Source organism: Leptidea sinapis, chromosome 31, assembly GCF_905404315.1.
Source record: "Leptidea sinapis chromosome 31, ilLepSina1.1, whole genome shotgun sequence".
NCBI classification, from domain to species: domain Eukaryota; kingdom Metazoa; phylum Arthropoda; class Insecta; order Lepidoptera; family Pieridae; genus Leptidea; species Leptidea sinapis.
The window spans coordinates 3,232,668-3,252,276 of NC_066295.1; the positions used below are offsets into that span (position 1 = coordinate 3,232,668).

A 19,609-nucleotide genomic window follows, 5' to 3' on the forward strand; every position below is an offset into this window, starting at 1 on the left:
AAGCAGTAATGTGAAAGCATTACTGTGTTTCGGCCTGAAGGGCGGCGTAGCTAGTGAAATTACTGGGAAAATTAGACTTGACATCTTATGTCTCAAGGTGACGAGCGCAGTTGTAGTGCTCAGAATTTTTAGATTTTTCAATAATCTTGAGCGGCACTTCATTGTTATAGGCAGGGTGTATGACTTACCATAAGCTGAACGTATTGCTCGTCTCGTCCTTTTTTTATAACTTTAACCATAATAGACCAGTGCATAAGCATTCGAAAATGATAAAAAGTGAAAAGAAAAATAGTAGGATGACTCCCATTGGAAACGAAAGAGAATATAAAAAAATTAAAGGAAAAATAAATTACGGGCGATTTAAGGTCGGGAAGTGGAAAAAGGGACGTGTTTTAAAAAAAATGTTTTATCTCAATTTCCGGCAAAACTGCAAGTTATATGGAAAAAAGTCAAATGGCAAAGTTAAAAATAATAAAAAGATCTACAACTTTTGTTCTTACAATTTTTTTACATAACCTCAAAATTTATGTGAAAAATCCAAAAAACCAAGTTTTTGGTTTTTTATTTTCATCTTTTTCAAAATAATTTTTTTTTCACGAAATTTGGTGAAAATTTACCTTTTTTTTTTTTTTTATGTCCCAAATACACTGTAATTTATTAGAATTGAAATATTTATTTTTGCACCTTATTTTGACTGAAATATGGAAAAAGAACCAAGATCAATTGTAATCCATATAACACACATCAAAAAAGTCTAAGCAACATGCATGATATTACAAATTTACCATTTATATTCATTAATTTCTAAGTCTTTATTCACTCAAAGTGCATAGGTATGTAAACTTTTTTGTTATTGATGACTTACTAGCTTGTTATTAAAAAAAATCGATTATGTTTTGTTTTTTTTCATAAAATGAAATAAAAGGGAATTTTTTTGAATTCAAGGGCGTTTTTATTGCTACATTTAGTCACAGTAGACACATGTACCAGTACGGAAACTACCTACAAACCATCGAAATGACACTCACACAAACATGCGCATCGACGAGGCCCTTAAGCTGTTTTCGCGGTCAATACGAGACGAGTGTCACACTCACTTAATTATTTGTTTACGCGATCTTTTCAAAAATGCCAGCGTATTGCGTGGTATACGGCTGTTTGAATTTGAAAGGTAAGAATGATTTATTGTTTTAATATTATTATTATAATTTGTAGGTACTCGAATTATAAGTCCGTATGATTGATTGTAATAAATTCACAATGTTAAACAAAGACGGCGGCTGCATTATTATCATTTTTTTTATTAGTGTGGTTTGGTTTTCGAGGATGTTTTTTATATTTATTTATTTTGGACTAGTTACCTACATGTAATTTGTCATGGTTTTCGAGGGTGCTGAAATAGATAGTGCTGTCAAAATGTAAATCCAAGATGGCGGCCGCATGAAATTGACTATTTTTGCATCATGGGTGTCGTTTTCATAGCTATTGAGGGTGTTCAAACTGATAGAGCTGAAACAGATGACTTTTGAAATACAAATGTGTTACCGACACTCCCGAGAATCTCGAAAATGATACCCATTTTAATTTTGTTGTAAAATTAGTCACGGTGGAACGATCCTTCATAAAACCATGTTGTTCGAAGGGGATAGACCTAGCAATTGTTGGGGTAATCCGTTTGCTGATAACCGTCTCAAATAGTTTGTTTATCCGATTGAGGATTGATATTAGCCGGTAGTTCTCAATTTTAGTTTTTCATCCACTTTTATGAATGGGAACTATTAAAGCTTGTTTCCATTTATCTGGGAAGGCGCAGAAAACGTTAAGGGACAGATTAAAGATTATGGAAAGAGGCTTAGCCAAGGAAGAAGCACATTTATGTAGAAAAATTGAGGGAATGCCATCGCTACCGGCTCCCTTATTTGTATCCAACGACTTTAGCAATTTGAGAGTTTCATCTTCTCGAATAATAATATTGCATATCGTTTCGTTGTGTGTAATATTTGTGAAACTTGGCGCATCGTTTGAATTTGCTGGATTTAAGAATACGCTTTCAAAGTATTTACTAAAGCCATTGCATACTGAGATTTCATCGGAATATGTAGATTGTCCCAACGTGAGTTTTAAAGGATACCCAATGTTATTGTTTTTGAGTGATTTTCAGGATTTCGATCATGACGCAAGATATCGTATCTACTATCGTAAATTTCATGGTCGTAGATACTACTAGTTAACCAAGACTCTGTGATAAGGATTAAACTAAAATAGTGGTTTTTAATATTAAGACGTACTTCTTCAGTTTTGGTACACTTAAAGGATTAACGCCTGTGAGTTTAGAGAATGTACCAATATATTATAATGATAAAAAAATATTATTGAATGAGTAATGTGCGTGGTTTTGATTTATGACTGTTACTAAGATGATATTGTAATGTCTGGCGGTTATGTTAAGCTTGTGCGATGATAGTTGTTGTTGAAAGTCTAGCGAAATATGTTGTGTTTTCGTGTTTGTGTTTAATGTGGATGTAGCATGAGACATTTTGTAGAAGATCACTTTAACTTGATCAGATCGTTTTCCGTTCGTATGCTTAAGGCCGGTGATTCTTCGATTTTTCGTAAAAAAATGTTGCAGTTCCTAACCCATACAAACTTGAATGCTTCTTTTTGTGCGAAACTTTTAGTTTTTTAAAGAAGCTGTTTGTTTTCTGGTGTTAGGTGCTCGTCCACGAAAAATTTTTTCTCCAGTCCACTGAACCCTATATCTTTTGTGCAAATACCCTTTTTTCTTTTTAAGCCCGACAGTCATATATCTTTACACATTCGGTCCCTCATTTTCACAACAATGGGTTTAGGCCTTCCTGCTGTGGGTCTCTGGGGCTGGATAAGGAGCGCAAATTCGATGTCACCTGGCTTGAGTTCGACGCCGGCATACTCCGCTATTTTCAACACTAGATCAGTGGACGATTCGCTAGTCATCTGGGGCAGTCATACCATTTCTAGATTATTAATTTTACCCGGTTACTGTTGCCTACCGAACTGAGAGCGTAAGTCGGAAAGCTGATCCTCAGAAATGGTGACACGAGCTTGCAACGTGCATAAATCGCTTTTTAGCTGGTCATTTTCTGACTGTAGATGATTTTGTGCAACCTGAAGTTGGGAGAGCTCTGAAGACAAAGAAACTATTTCATTTTTTAGTTCATTAAAGACTGTCGATTTCAATTCTTCAACAATTTCATCCTTAATTGCTTTCAACTTAGCGTCTAAGATACTTTCGAAACGACCAATTAACATAGAATTGGCGGCTGTAGTTGCCCTTGTGTCGTCACACACGGATATCGTCGGATCGGCAGAGTCGGTGCGTGTCGAGCGTGCTACTTTACTCGATTTGTTTGCGCGGATCGGTGTGCTACTATTGTATCCGCCTTTCCTGGCAATTGCCACACAGTTTGGGCACTTCTATTGTGTTCTAGACGATGTCGAGTCCCCCGTAAATCGGACGCATTCGGAATGAAACATGCAATTGCATTGAGTACATTTTATACGTTTTACGGTAACACTAATGTGCTCTCTACACGCTTCACAAGTTCCAACCATATTTTTGTAACGGTTTTGATGTAGTTATTATTGATAAAGTCCAAATTAAAATAAAAACGGAAAAAAAAACTTCTTGACCAACGGGTGTGATACGAACCAGGGCCCTGCGGATCTCAAGTATACTTTAGATACCGATACGCCACAGACGCGGTTAACGAATTGGCGCAATTAATAGTATAAATGAGAATTATTTGTGATTCAAACGGGTGACGTGGACTCTTATTTGTGTTACCCTCCGTTTGATAGACACAGATTCAATTGATAACTTCACTTAGTGAGTTAATACACTTTTGCAATTGATAATATCACACTGTCTATAGTCGAACTTAACAATTCACATGTAATTCACACATAATGGAACAAGTTTTATTTCAATGTAAAGGTGAACAGTGAAGTATTAACAGTGTTTAGAATGCACGGGAACTTATGGGTAAGCCGTCACTATAAAAATCATTTTTTAGTAGTTAATTACTTGCCAGTAGTCGTCGCGAACATTAACACTTCTTTATTGTCTTCTAAACTATTGTAATATATTATTCCGTACTATAATTACTCCTCTATATTATTATTAGGTGGTTTCAATAAGTCGTTACGCTAACACACGCTACGTTACTTTTCAATGATTTTCAAAAGACGAAACCTGAATCAACGAAGGTAATAACAATTTTCTGTTTTCTTTACATTTAATTGTACTGTCCATAATTATTAATCGATATTTTTCACTATCTTGGCATGGATTGACCAGACAGTATTATCGTCCCGCCAGGCCTTCTAAGATGGCTTGACCACTGGCTTAAACAAGCCTTCAAGAAAGGGCAAACGATTAATTATCAGCCATATAGGCGAGGAAGAAGGGTTCATAGAAGACACCTTATCAATATTTGAAGCCAAAAAAAAGAAGATTATCATCAAGAGATGAATGCCGATTCCTTTGAGAAGTGGTTTAGGGGGGTCTTGTGAAAACTAAAACCAAATACCGTAGTAGTGACGGATAATGCAACTAAAACGAAACTAGAATCGCAGCCTAAAATGTCTTGGACTAAACCTAGAATACAAGAGTGGCTAACGAGCAAAAATATTTCATTCGAAGCAACAATGGTTAAAGCTACTCTTATAGACATTGTACGGCAACACAAACAAGAACATTGCGATAAGTATGTTGTGGACGAGATGGCAGTGCAGCATGGGATAATTGTTTTACGTCTGCCCCAAATCACTGTGAGCTCAATCCCATGTACAAAGCACGACTAAAATTCGAACCCCGTACCCTATATCGGCAGTTCGGCACACTAACTATTAACTAGACAATCGAGGCAGTTTCATTCAGGAAGTTTTTTCAATCATTCACTTTGTCACAACACTATTTTTATTTCACCAAAAACTGACAACACAGTAAGTCTGTTGACCTCGTCCAATTAAAAATACGACTATAGTGCTGTCGTCATGTTATCAATGTGAGGTTGTTTCCAAATAATTTCACAGCGTATTCTTCCACTATATACACTCTTTCAATTGTTTTCATTTTCCTCTTGATAAGTCCAAAACTGCGGATTGCATTGACGGAAAATACAGATTTTTTTAAACATTTTCTAAACAAGAGCCATCATAATTCTATTCATAGCATGGTTCTTGTTATAGCCTCTAAAATTATCACAAATTAGGTTGAGCTAATCATACTCGTACTCCTTATTTAAAACGTTTTCAAACTAGTGTTATAGAAGTGAACAAACTTCATTAGGTGATTTAAAGAGCAATGCCCTCATAAGACACACAGGTGTGGACTTTGTCATTGGCAAAGAAGTAGATAGGTGTGTATATTCCGATAGTATTTGTAAACAGCTGTCTGAAATAATATTGTTGTGCTGTTAACCAAAGCAAGACCACAACTGCCATGAAATCAAAACCCAGAGAAAGAATTATATCATATACAGATTCCATACAATTCAATACAAAAGATACGTTCAGATTATTATAATTTGTAACGATAACTCAGAGAAAGTAGCTATGTGATCATGTTTCATGATTTTTATAAAGTGTTTAAGGTTTACCTGACGCTTTTTCTTCCGTGCTCCTCAGTGTCCAAGTAGAAATTATGGCTTAAAAGACTTGTGTCCAAGCCGTTAATAAATAAAAAAAGAAAATTTTTTCTTGGATCTGGAATCTGTCACAGGATCTTCGATTTCAATTTTCACCTGTCATTTGTCAGTTTTCAAAGATGAATAGAGAGTGATGTTAGTGGTTTTTGTAAAGTAGTTTTTAAATATTAAATAATTATTAAATAAAAGCATTTTGATAAGTAAACCTACTAAATAACGCTTAAATTTTAGGAGGACTGAATTTATGATGTAAGTACTTATTATCAAGTAGTATTTAGTAAAAAACTAGGTTAGAAATTGCATCAATTTCTGCTGACTGTCCCGAATGAAAATTACCTCCAAGAACAGCTTATTTATTAGGGGCTGAAGCAATGTAGCTTTAATATTACAACATTAAAAATTAATCATTTTAATCAATAATCTGTTTCGCTACAATGTCTCATACCTTAGATACACTTCAATAAGCTAATATAAAATCAATATTACAAGGGTGCAAATGTAAACAGCATAATTTTAACGTTTTATGAAAAGATATTGACGTTCTCGCTTTTAAAACTTGACTGGCCAATATTAACAAAAACTGTGAAACGTGAGAAAATAAATTTTATAATTTTTCTTATGCATGATACCAAATTTGACTCCCATAATTTCGACCAACTAACAACTTCGTAGTGACTTAATACGATTTTCAGAACAAAGAGATCTTTTTTATAAGCTGTTTATAATTTATTAGGTTTTCATTTTCTTGAGTTTTTAAAGTAATAGTAAAAATAAGATACACATTGATGATACTATGTATACTTATATACCTTTAATAATTACGAAAATTTTACCTATACTGTGTAAAATATATATATTTATAATATAATACAATTTCAATGTTGCTTTTGATATATTTATGCAAACAATCAAGATTGGAAAGCAGTGCTTATGAAGAACATAGATCACATGCAATGGAAGCAAGGCATTTAACTGCTTAAAGCTTAGTGGGTTTAAATAAAGGTAGAATGACCAAGCTAGCAAGTACTCGACGAGCTCGTAACCAAGCCGCATCACTTGCGATCCCACGTCAGAACTCCATTACTGATAATGGCAAGGTACGACAGAATCTCAGTCCAGAAGTTCTGGCTTCAATGAACAAGGAACAACTTCGCGCTGAGTGCAGGAAACGGGGTCAACGGACATCAGGCAACAAAAATGAGCTGGTACATTGCTGAATGTGTGTTGAATTGTATGCTTCCGTTTTTAGTTTGCCTAATTTAATTTATGCATTATTGTAGTGTAGGTTCATACTTACTAGAGCTTCAATTTATTTTCTGTGTGCAAGCTGCAATTTAGGGTTTTAAATGTTAATTTATGAACTGGTTCTGTTATATTGAAGTTATAGTATTAATTACAAAGAATATATTAACTATGGATAAATGGAATGAATATTATTAGTTTTATGAGAGCCTCACTAACTTACAGACTTATTAGACAAGATAACAATAATTTTGTGTCACTAAATATATTAATTCATATAAACAAAAGAAAAACCTATAAAAATCTGCACAAGTCTTGGAAATATATCCTCAATTGTTTTCAGTCAAGATTATTAAGCTGCCTTGTTTATAATAATTTTAGTAAGGCTTAGTTTGTGTGGTGTTGTAATTTACTTGCAATTATGGCATGATTAGAACATAATTGTCTTTCCATACACAATATGATCTCATTAAAGAGAACATAATAAGAGCTAGTAGAAATATCATTGAAAGTGTGGGTACCACACAAAAAGTATACAATAAGTTGTGTACCATTGAGTTGCTGAGGGAGTAATTCTGAACAATGCCCACAATTTGTCGCTTTGGCATAGGATAAGAGATCATGGCTTAGACAGAGATAACAGATAATTTGGCTATGACCGTGATATGCTGACCTGACTTCTTCCACACCATGACCTGGCCTCATTTCAGTACATCCACAACGTGTCATAAACTCCTAGATTGTCCTTTTCCAGCACACATAGGAGTGTGGGAGGAAACATTTGCACTATCAATAAAATAGTGATATACATTTTTATGTTTTTTTTTTTTCAGAGTAGGATTTCTTATTTTCTTATTTTTACTATTTAAAATGAAGGCTTCACCCCAATGTTTAAAAATAGGGTCTCAGTGGGGTAAAGCTGAGTGTATATCAACAAGCAATTGTATGTGGCACCTGCAGAGCAAACCTACTATCAAAAGAGATTGAATCAACTATTGCTTTTTAGGCTACTAACATTAAAGTATATATATAATGATAAATGTAATCTCCTACTCAAGTCCTCCCTCCTAGGAAAACATGAATACCACAATCTTCCACAAATGACAAAGCTGTGGAAAAAGCTTCCTTGTGCAGTGTTTCTGGGATGATATGACATGGGTACCTTCAAAATAAGCGTGTATGCCTTAATTAAAATCTGGTAATGCTCTTGTGGTTCCTCTGGAGATATGAGAGAGTGTGGGTGGCGGTTATTACTTAACACCAAGTGATACCCTTGTTTGTCCTCTTTTTCCATGAAAAAAACCAATTGGAATTAGTGTTCTTGTCACGAACATTATTTGCTTTAAAGCTACAGTAGGGAGAGATGCTTCAGCTTTTGGGGGTGAAATATACAATCAATCATAAAATTCTCTATCTATCTTACCAAAAACATTATTCTTCTGCAAACCTTTAACAAAGCCATTAGACAAGTACTTATGTACTTCTCTAATCTTTTGTCACTAGCTTTGCAGGCCTTCCATGTGGATGTTTGTACTTCTACTCAATTTGTATTGAATAGTAGTTTATTTTTACCAGTGGAATGGTTCTTTGCACATAATGCCAGCTAAGTGGTTATCACAGTGGAACCTTTTCTTGCAGCACCTAAAGCTTTTATGTGTGAGCATTATTGTGATGTCACATAACTGGGCAATTGTTGCACAAAATTTGGGCTTCAGCTATGAACTCTGAGTGTCTTTACCATAAGTTGAATGTCTTGCTTGTCAGTCACTCTTTCTCATCAGGAGCATGTGGATATAGAGCATGATTTTTTTTTTATTGTTTGATCAATGCTATGCCTATATTAGATTTGTTATAAATGAGATGTATTTAAGTGTTGTAGTCATTGATGTTGTGTTATTCATATCTCACATAAAATATCGTAAGTGAAGTAGTTTTTTTGTGTCATTTTCAATCATCTGCTTTATATCACTCGGAGATTCTTATTTGATGTTACATTGATGAAGTAGTCTTTGATCTTTAATTGGTTTGAACTTTTTTATTTTCAATCCAAGGTCTTGTGTGTGTCATTGAACTCGTAAATTACTTAACGGAATTCGATAAATTTTGTTGGTATTTGATCGAGTAGCTAAATAGCTTACAGACCTGACCAATAGATGGTGTTGTCATCCCGGCGTAGAACACTAACATGGAGCCGCAATGAAGCGTCCTGCGCTTAACTAGACATATTGTAAGAAGTGCCAGAAGTAAAAGTGTTATGTCGAGCGAGTGGTTCAGTTTACTTTGACGTATGTTTAACTATAAAGGGAGAGAACCTCCTCAAGTGGACTCCATTTTTTTTACAAGTTTGCTACCGCATCTCCACCGTGTGGACTTCAAAGGATGGAAACTCCTGAGTTGGTCGCAATGTAAAAAATCAGATCTGTTAGTGTTAGAGTTTTCGGTTTTTTCAACAACAAAGCAAGTATCATTGTTATATGTAGATAACAGGTATTGTTAGCGTAAGCATGCTTTTAAACTGGATACCGACATTATCGCGTAGTCACTACAATAAGATGAGAATGAAATAATGAGCGGGAGTTGTCTTTTGGATTCGAGTAAACTTTACCCAAACCAGCGCTACATACGGCGTGACGTCTCAGTCTCATTCAACACCCACATAACGTATTAAGCGCTGAAATTTTCACATCCTTAGATACAAATGATTTAAGTTTTCTTTAGTGTTAATTCAGCCAATATTTGTTTTTAAACAATACGACACGTGTTTCGCCTCTACACAAGGCATCCTCAGGACGTGTCGTTTGGCGAGAATGAAATGACAAATATTGGCGGAATTAACACTAAAGAAAACTTAAATCGTTTGTATAATTATGGATTTCCGCAAAGTAACGCATACTTCAATAAATTTTCTTACATCCTTAGATAATTATAATTGGGTTCAAGCGAAAGTACTGGTAAAAAATTGTCGTCTTTGAAACTTATTAATAACTACCACTCCTCTATTATTTCGAGCGCTCATAAAATAGCCCCCCAGACCGTACGCACTAGCAATTAGCAAGTGGCATTACGTAGCAACTCGTGATACCAAGACGTGTCTATCACGCCACGTTTCACTTACGACTGTGTCCATTGTTTTGTAAAATCAGCCCTACTGCACACGTATTAAAGGCGAGTTTTATATGCAATCTTGTAGGGGAAATATTCATTGTTATACTGTGTATAGGAAGCAGCTTGAATAATAACTACGTGTAACAATCAGTGTTGGATTGAAGCCACGGCAATCAGCTGTTCACTGTTATCTTTCGCTCATTACAGCCAAATATATCTATAATTGCCCTAAATCTATAAATACTTATATTCTATTGAGCTGCCTGTTGTTTTATTTAGATCACGGTCCGGGTTTTTTTTGTTCTACGTATAATTTTGAGTCTCGGATTTCGCTTAGAAAACAATATCTAATATATAAAATTCTCGTGTCATGGTGTTAAACTTTGAACTCCTCCGAAACGGCTTGACCGATTCTCATGAAATTTTGAGTGCATATTGGGTAGGTCTGAGAATCGGACAAAAACTATTTTTCATCCCCCTAAATGTTAAGGGTGATCCACACGATTTTTTTTTATTTTTTTTTTTAAATTTGTTTGATTATAAGTCAGCATTAAATTTTCACCCATCTACGATCAACAGTTACTTTTGTATCGCGATTTTAATATCGGCAATACAACGTTTGCTGGCTCAGCTAGTATTATATATAATAATATGATTATTTTTATTGTCTATTCAGCTTTATGCATCCGTTATTTCTGATAATTCAGCCGAAGCGGAAACAATTAAAATAATGTTTATTTAAATACTTACCAATAGATTACTAAGGCTAAGGGCACACTATCGTTTTATGGGTATGGGCACATGCCACGATTTATGCACTAATTTAGGAATGACAATAAATATTTTTTTTTATTTATGAAAATAAGGGACAAGACGTGCAGGACGTTCAGCTGATGGTAATTGATACGCCTTGCCCATGCAATGCAGTGCCGCTCAGGATTCTTGAAAAACCCAAAAATTCTGAGCGGCTCTGCAACTGCGCTCGTCACCTTGAGACATAAGATGTTAAGTCTCATTTGCCCAGTAATTTCACTAAATATGGCGGCGAGCAATGGTTGCAGCGGCGGTCTTCTTTCTCTCTCGTTCTCTACATCAAAGAACCCTAGTGTAACATCACTTCCCGAGGAAATTAATGCTATAATAATACGACGATTAGGTAGTGTGGCCGTAGCATACTAAGTACTGGGTTTGTGCTAAAGTAATGTGATACATTTGTCCTGTGTTGTGACTCCAGAGTACCATAATAGAAAGAGATTGCATGAAAGGGGTGATGCGAACGGAGCAAGTCAAAGAAATATGTCAGTAGTAGAGATGTGCCTGGTCGTTAGTAATTGTATATCCGTCGATACCGATAAATTGGCGTCTAGATCTGCAAATACGGATTTTACTCAAAAACAGACATTCTGAAGTAGGTACCTACTTACAAATTTTTTAAATACATATGATTGAATATTTTATTAAAATGTAAATTTGAAAAATATTTGATGTCATATTTAGTGCATACTACTATAATATATCTCTCTGTAAATATTATGATAATAATAATAATATTGACACACTTTTTACACAAATTATCTTGCCCCAAGTTAAGTATATATAGCCTGTGTTATGGGTTACCAGACAATGATATCTTTAATACAATATACTTACTTAAACATACATAAATTCATATAAACATACATATGAACATACATAAATACATTTAAACATCCATCACTCGGAAACAAACATTCATATTCATCATATAAATGCTTGCACCTACCGGGATTCGAACCCGGGACCTCTAGCTTAGTAGGTAGGATCGCTAACCACTCGGCTATACAGGTCGTCAACATGATAACTCATTGCAATAATTAATGTGGCCTATAATATGTCAATAATCAATATTTGTAAAATTTTATGATGTACCCATTTAAAGGATCTGCCAAAAAGTAACGGATACAGAAAAAGATCTTTTTTCTGCCTCGGACATCAGACACATAATTGGCACATCACTAGTGAGGTAGTGGGAAATGAAGATCCACACTTCGATTTAACTCCAAAAATATACCCCCCGTTCGTATAATAAGTACAAAGAATCTACAGGCAATTTTTTTTTTATGACATATAACAAATAGTATTGGAAAATTTTAAATATGCATGTACATTAATCTATAAACGAAACATTTATTAAACTTTTTTTAAAGTAATCCAATATTTTAATTTGTCGCGAGGTATTTAATTATTTATTTAAGCAAACTTTATAGCATTTCTATTCTACAGATTGATACTATATTATGCCTTTAACAAAGTTTGGCAGATTAAATTATAATGAAATAATAATGCTGGTAAATAAACGGTAATTATATAAAATAAATAAAAAGCTTTATCTCGCAATTGTCGTAAAAGCATTTTTTCTGGTATCTGGAATGTCTACTTGGTAAGCCGTTCGGTTTACAGTTTCATATTCATATTTATTTATGTACTATTAAATAGGGTGGCGTAAATTTGGTCTTAAAATAGCTTAAAGTATCTCAAAGTGTAAATTTCGTCTTGGTCAATAATTTTTATAACAATATATATAGATTGATCATGGTATTCGGATTTTAAAAAAAAATCACAAGGTGGTATTGTTTGCGGATGACACTTCACTTATATTCAAAGTGAATCGAAGCCTAGTTTTGTATGACGAAGTAAACAATGCTCTATCTGACATCGTGTACTGGTTTAGCGCCAATAACTTACTGCTAACTAATCATGAAACCAAATATATTAAATTCACCGCGCCAAATGTCAAAAATGTAGATGCGAATATTTTATTAAATGGAGAGGTGGTAAAACCAGTGGAATCTGCTGTATTTCTTGGCATTACTCTTGATTCCAAATTGCAGTGGGGAACTGTGCCTATTCGCCAATCCGTCAATATCCCCCATATTGACGGATTAGTTCTGCAGCATATGCGGTTAAGAAAATTAGGCGGTTAACTGACATAGATACGGCGAGATTAGTATACTTTAGTTATTTTCATAGTATTATGTCCTATGGTATATTGTTATGGGGCAGTGCGGCCGATATTAATTCCTTCTTTGTGCTATTCGCGCGATTTATAACCCAGGTCCTAAAGAATCATTAAGAGAAAAATTTAAAGAAATAAACATTTTGACTGTTGCTTCTCAATACATTCTTGATAATGTTCTGTATGTTCATAAGCACATTGAGGAATTTTCTAGAAACTGTGACATTCATAATGTTAACACAAGGAACAAACATAAACTTGTTATGCCTACTACTCGGTTGGGTCGAGTTAGTAAGTCTTTTGTTGGGCGATGTATATGCTTCTACAATATGATCCCAGAAAATGTACAAAACAAATGTGTTACGAAATTTAAAAGAATTGTTAAAAAACGTTTGTGTGGGAAAGGTTATTATAGCATAAACGATTTTCTTAATGAAACCACGGACTGGGAATAAAGCGAACACCCTCAGGCTCTTTAATTATAAATGTTTATTGTACGATATTACATTGTAATCCATATTTTATATTTAAAAAAAGCCCGATGAGTTTCTTGCGCCCATTCTTCTCAGGTCTGAGGCAGTCTCTTTAGAATGGGTGGTAGTTTTTGACGTTCAATAAGTGATTTTAAATCCTATTCTGAATAAAAATATTTGAATTTGAATTTATAGAGGTCTTCAGTCCTGCTGTAGTCTTAGTATCATGTATATATCAAATAATTCGTTGAAATATTAGAGGTGATCTACCAAATTCAGAATTAATTAATGCTCTGTTTATGTTCCGTTACTTGATCTCGATTTGCACCCATGATTGGGGTGTCACCTAAATAGATATATCTGTGTTAGTTATTGAGGAATTGTATTGGTGCTCACCCTGTTGGAGCAATAAATAATAAATAAATTAAAATAACAGTGTTGAATGAGAGTGAAATTATTAGAGAGTGAATGGGGCTTTGGCTGCCCGTCGTTATTTCGAAAGTGAAATGATGGCACCACGCCCGCAGCCCGCACAGAGAGCATTATGTTTCATCAGCTATACAGCACAAACGTGTTTTGGACGCGATCGGCCGGTGATAGTGACAACTGAAAAGTGATATCGACACAGCAGTGATAATTGATAAAGCTTGCCTTGGATTTACGATGATCGTAAACTGAAAAGGTAAATCGGGTTTCAAATTGAAGTCTGTAGATTAGACAGTTAATAATATTAATTTCATGTCATAGCCCCTTTACTAACTGTTGTAGCTTCATGACGATTCATTTCTGCTCTATTCGAAATAATAATAATCATAATAGTTTTTATTAAAGGTATATACCCAATACAACGTATGTTACTTAAAAATTAAATAAAAATAAAACTTAATAATTAAAAATTGCCGATGATAATAAGCTTATCATAATTAACATTTTGTCGTCACTCTTAATGCAAATTGGAAATTATTAAATTATAGTTTTCTATGACGAAACGCCGTAACTTCCATAAATCTTCATAAAATTCAATGACTCAGATACCATTTTAAAGTTTATGTTTGCCGCTATTCACAAATGCTCACAATCATAATTAAATTTCCAAAAAAATAATGTAAAATTAACATTTATATCCGGTACTTTTATTACTTACTAGCTGATGACCGCGACTTCGTCGCGTAGACGAAAGGGTTTTTAAAAATAATAAGCATGTTTGGAATTGAAGATTATCTCATGTCCTAGTCCAGTTCCGGTTCCCGGTTTCGCTCACGTTCCCAACATCTTAATATATATAAATTACGTGACACGTTGTTTGTCCGCGATGTACTCCTTAACTAATGAACGGATTTAAATGGGGATTACTTCATGGAGTGCAGTTTGATCCAACTTGAGAGATAGGATAGTTTTTATTTCGATTTGGGACCCATAATTATTTTTATTTTCAATATTTGTTTTGTATGAACATATTTTCTATGAGAGAATTTAGTGACGCCTGGTTTGACAGATCTGCTGTGAAACAATTTCACTGTAACAACAGGGAGCATATTTTACGAAATAATTCATGATGTTATGAAATATTTTTGACAAATTCATTAAAACCACTAGTATTATTTAAATCTTATTTCGAGGAAGATCGCTATGGCAAACTAAACCTACTATTGTTATAGTTATAACTAAGGGACGTGAATTTCAGATTTTCACATATCCCGCGGGAAATTTTATCAAAAACAGTTCAATAGCTCCGGCATAAAAGCGTAACAAACAAACTTAGGTTCACATTTATAATATTAGTAGGCATTTGTGTTTATAGGATTTCATTTATTGTCGTTGTGTTAGATTCTTTCAGTGAAACCCTTTGTCAACGAGTTTGTTAATACAAGCTTAAGTTCCAAAGAGTTATTTTTGTTTTTCTATGCCAAAGAGTTTCCTACCTGTGTACTTACCTATTCATAAAACTTTTCAGTTATTAAATTTTTTAGTATTTCTCCCTTTTTAATTTATATTGCACTTATATTAAAAGTAATTGAAAATTTGTGGAATTGCAACTTTAGCTTTTCAAATATAGTCAGGTCGTTTTTGTATAAAAAGGGAAAGGTAGTTTGTATTTTTAAATCCTGATGTATGTATAGATTGACAATAATATATTGATTAGTAGAGACCGGATTATATGCTACAAAAAATGCCCAAAATATGCAAGTAAAGTAACTAAAATATGCACGAAAATCCATAAAAAGGGCCAAAATATGTATACATACAATTATACAGGAAAAAATAAAAAGTCATATTTTTATTTTATTTTATAAAGGCTTGTACTGACAATTGTATTTGTGAAAGAAACTATTACAAGATATACCTACTTAGCTAACAATGAAATTTAAGATTTACCTTTAAAATTATGTAGTACTAAGTACTGTTTTAAATGTTCTGTAGACAAATTGTGTCTACGATCGCTTAATAAATTTTTGTAAGCGGAAAAGGAGCGTTCTACGTCTACTGAGGTTACTGGGCAGAATTTTTTTGAGCTTTTCATAGTACGCCCAAACATTGCGTTTGGGCGTACTATGAAAAGCATCGAACGATGGGCGAGATCGAGCGTAAATATGCATAGTAATTATTATTTTTTTCTAAAACATGCAAATACTGCTGAAAAGGTACTAAATATGCAACATGCATTTGCATGTAATCCGGTTTCTACTGATTAGATTATTATTTTTATCGATAAGAAGAGACAACCCTATTTGCCAAAGCCTGTATCAGAATATATGCCGTCGATATATCCAGCCAGCTATTATATAAAGCGTGGAGCACTGTTCTGTGCTCTAGGCGGGGGCCCCACAAACAAACATTAATTATATAACCGCTCTTCGTAAATATAACCCTTAAGGTCTCGCTTATATCGGGTCTTGAGATGTCGAGTGAATGTCGCGATCATGACATTGACCAAAGTCTAATTAACACAATTGAGGGAAAGTACGTTAAAATATTTGTGACCAGAGTGGAGTGTGAGTGTCAATAATGGAGCTGGAAAGGAGACTTTATTCATTCACTCTTTAGCGTTTCGTATCCCAATGATAATTGTACGGGAGCCCTGTTAGGTACTAGATTTCCACCTCAATCTACAATTTGCATCATCAGAGCATCCATGCGTTAAATGAACTCTGTTATTAACGACCTGGTGCCCGGTGCGCTTTGCATCACCTTAATATATGCAAATTATATATTAATATATCAGTACTAGCTGAGCCAGCAAACGTTGTATTGCCGATATTAAAATCGCGATGCAAAAGTAACTGTTGATCGTAGATGGGTGAAAATTTGAAGTTCTATGCATTTTTTAATGCTGACTCATAATCAAACAAATTTAAAAAAAATGTCAAAAAAATTCGTGTGAACCACCCTTAACATTTAGGGGGATGAAAAATAGATGTCCGATTCTCAGACCTACCCAATATGCACTCAAAATTTCATGAGAATCCGTTAAGCCGTTTCGGAGGAGTTCAATGTTTAACACCATGACACGAGAATTTTATATATTAGATAGATATACACATAATTTGATATCAATTCGACCTAAGGTAAGATGAATCGAGAGGCTATTCACTGTTGAAAATAGCGTTGAGAATCGGTGCAGTAGTTTTTGAGTTTATCGCGAACTGACAGACAGAAATACAGACGCGGCGCTTGACTTTGTTTTATAATATGTAGTGATTTTTACACCCGTGATCGTATGAATTATTGCGATTGATTAGAATACGAATCACGCGACACTCAAATCGCGATATTCGTCACCTTATCACTAGGAAGTAGTTTGTACAATAAGAAAGGTCAATACTGTTACGTTTATTGTTATATCTACACACATTATCAGTTCTACTGTCACATGTTACCGATTTACCTACTGCGTTTAATTCTTTAATTTTTTCACAAACTTTAGTTACCGGTTATGATATTTTTTCATAGTGGGTACCATATCAAATTCAAGCTCTAAAGGTTAAAAGGCATAAAAGGCATTTGTTTTCTCAAAATTGATTCCTTTAGAATTCTTTTTATGATGTCATTTCTAATAACTACTAGATACTACTACCGCTTCGGAAACAAATGGCGCTCTGAGAGAGAAGAAGCGGCGCAAGAAACTCTCCCAGCATTCTTTTTTTGCGCTCTTTTCAATAAAAAATATAAAATATTGTACAGTCATTTCTATCGCTATAAAATAATCACAATCTAGTCCCAGGCTGTCCGATCATGTAGATATTCAGCAGTGGAGTAATAGGATTTACGACAGAGCCATTTTTTTTATAAAACATTAAAATTAATTTATAGATAATGCCTGAACAGGGGCTGGGACTTTATTATAGAAGTGTATACATTTACCGTTAAAGCTATTATGTATCTAATGGAGCCTACTAGAATTAGTTACAAGCAATCCCTTATTTCTAGTGTTATAATAATGAAAATCACTAGATATGTTGATGCATACAATATAGGATAATTTATATTAATTATGCATTTTAATCTTTATTATTTTATGAAATATTCGATATTTAAAAACGCTATAAAATTTGAAAACGATTAATATATTACATGCGGCCTTTGAAATTATTTTGTTTTGTTTAGTACATCTATTGTAAAATACTCTACAGATTGATGTGAGTGGCCGTTGAGTTTCTTGTACCTATATTCTTCGGAAAAAGTAGAGCTCGTGAGAACAGGAGCTCTACTTTTTCCGAACATATGGTAAAGTCAGTAATTTAAAAGAAATATTTATGATGGCGATTCCATAGCGCTTAGTTTAAGCCTAATTGGATAAAGTACAATTGACTTTGACATATAGTTATTGGTAATCACAGGAGCCTTCTTATTACCAAAATCGAAATGCTAAGTTTCGGTTGACGGATCGTACATTTTCCTATTACGAAAGTGTTTCGGATCCGAAGGTCGATACGAAGTTCGTGATAAGACGTTTTGTCTATCGTTTACCTTTTTCCCGAATTCACTTGACATTTACTTCTTCGTTGTTTGACATTATTATGATCGTAAGTATGGTTTATGGTTCCGAAACGTAATGCATCCGCACTATTCGGATCCGAAGTACTTTGGTAATAGGATTTAATTCGAAGTTCGTCTTTCATTTGTTTCGGACCGAAACATCGGCTTTCGATTTCGGTAATAGTTCTCCAGGCTACTATCCGCAACTCGACGACTAAAGCGCGCCTATTTGCACCTCTAATGCCACCATCTAATGAGTCCTTGGTGACCCCAGGTGTTTGGCTCGGTATGAGACCACACTCCTACACTCTAGAATGTGCCGGGTCTTCTGCCTCCATGCAGGCTCTGTGTGGTGACACCTATATTAAACAGATGCTTGTTAAAAGGGCCATGACCCGTTATATATAACTCATGTATATTTCACGTAACCTTGGGCGTGGGAGATTTACCAGCTTTCGAGAGAGCCTAAAGTCTATTTGAGGTGAGCATCTTTTGCTCGTCTGCACCCTTCCGTCCAGTGTTTATTATGTAGTTCCTTGGTGTGTTGTCGTATGACCGTTGCAGGCCATCTAGAAGGGAAAGGGATTGTTGGATCTGATACTATTGCTGTAATCTCCGAGCCCCTCCTAGCCAGTTACCAGTGGCATCATTTCCTATTGAATCACTGTGGCCCTTTATGGGTAAATGGGTACTACATAAACTGTATTTTCAATATGTTATAAGAATGATAAATATAATACCTAAATATAAAACAGTATGTGATTCCCCTTCACATAGCAAAGGTTAATTAGATTTCTATTTCGTTTTTGCACAATGCATGACGCTTTTGACGTATTGCGTAAATTGAAGAGGCTTACTTCGTACAGAAGAGAATTGTTCACTTTATAATATAATATATGCACGAGACACGACCCAATTAGCTAAACCTACGTTCGCTGTCATTGAAACTATTGGTGTGTGTAATTAATTTCTTATCAAGCTAAGAGGTATTATTAGGCTGGCCTCACACATCCGGACTGGCTCACTGCATTCATACCTAATCTGAAATTCAAAAGCTTACCAGTGGAGGACTCCTTTGCATCTTATGTCTCAAGGTGACGAGCGCAATTGTAATGCTGATCAGAATTTTT

The 19,609-nt window shown here is 34.5% G+C and overlaps 1 protein-coding gene across 4 annotated transcripts in view; it reads left to right on the forward strand.

The window, feature by feature from the left end:
* Nucleotides 1-5,792: 5,792 nt before the first annotated feature.
* Nucleotides 5,793-19,609, forward strand: part of LOC126974012 (vacuole membrane protein 1) — a 35,503-nt gene continuing 21,686 nt past the window's right edge. Inside the window, exons 1-2 of one of the 4 annotated variants that reach the window (XM_050821376.1) lie at nt 5,808-5,936; nt 6,601-6,892. In XM_050821376.1, the coding sequence (XP_050677333.1) occupies nt 6,695-6,892 (198 nt within the window). In that variant the 5' untranslated portion in view covers nt 5,808-5,936; nt 6,601-6,694. Of the gene's footprint in view, nt 5,937-6,600; nt 6,907-14,026; nt 14,185-19,609 lie in introns of those variants that run through there. The other 3 variants (XM_050821378.1, XM_050821379.1, XM_050821377.1) reach the window with 3 other exon arrangements.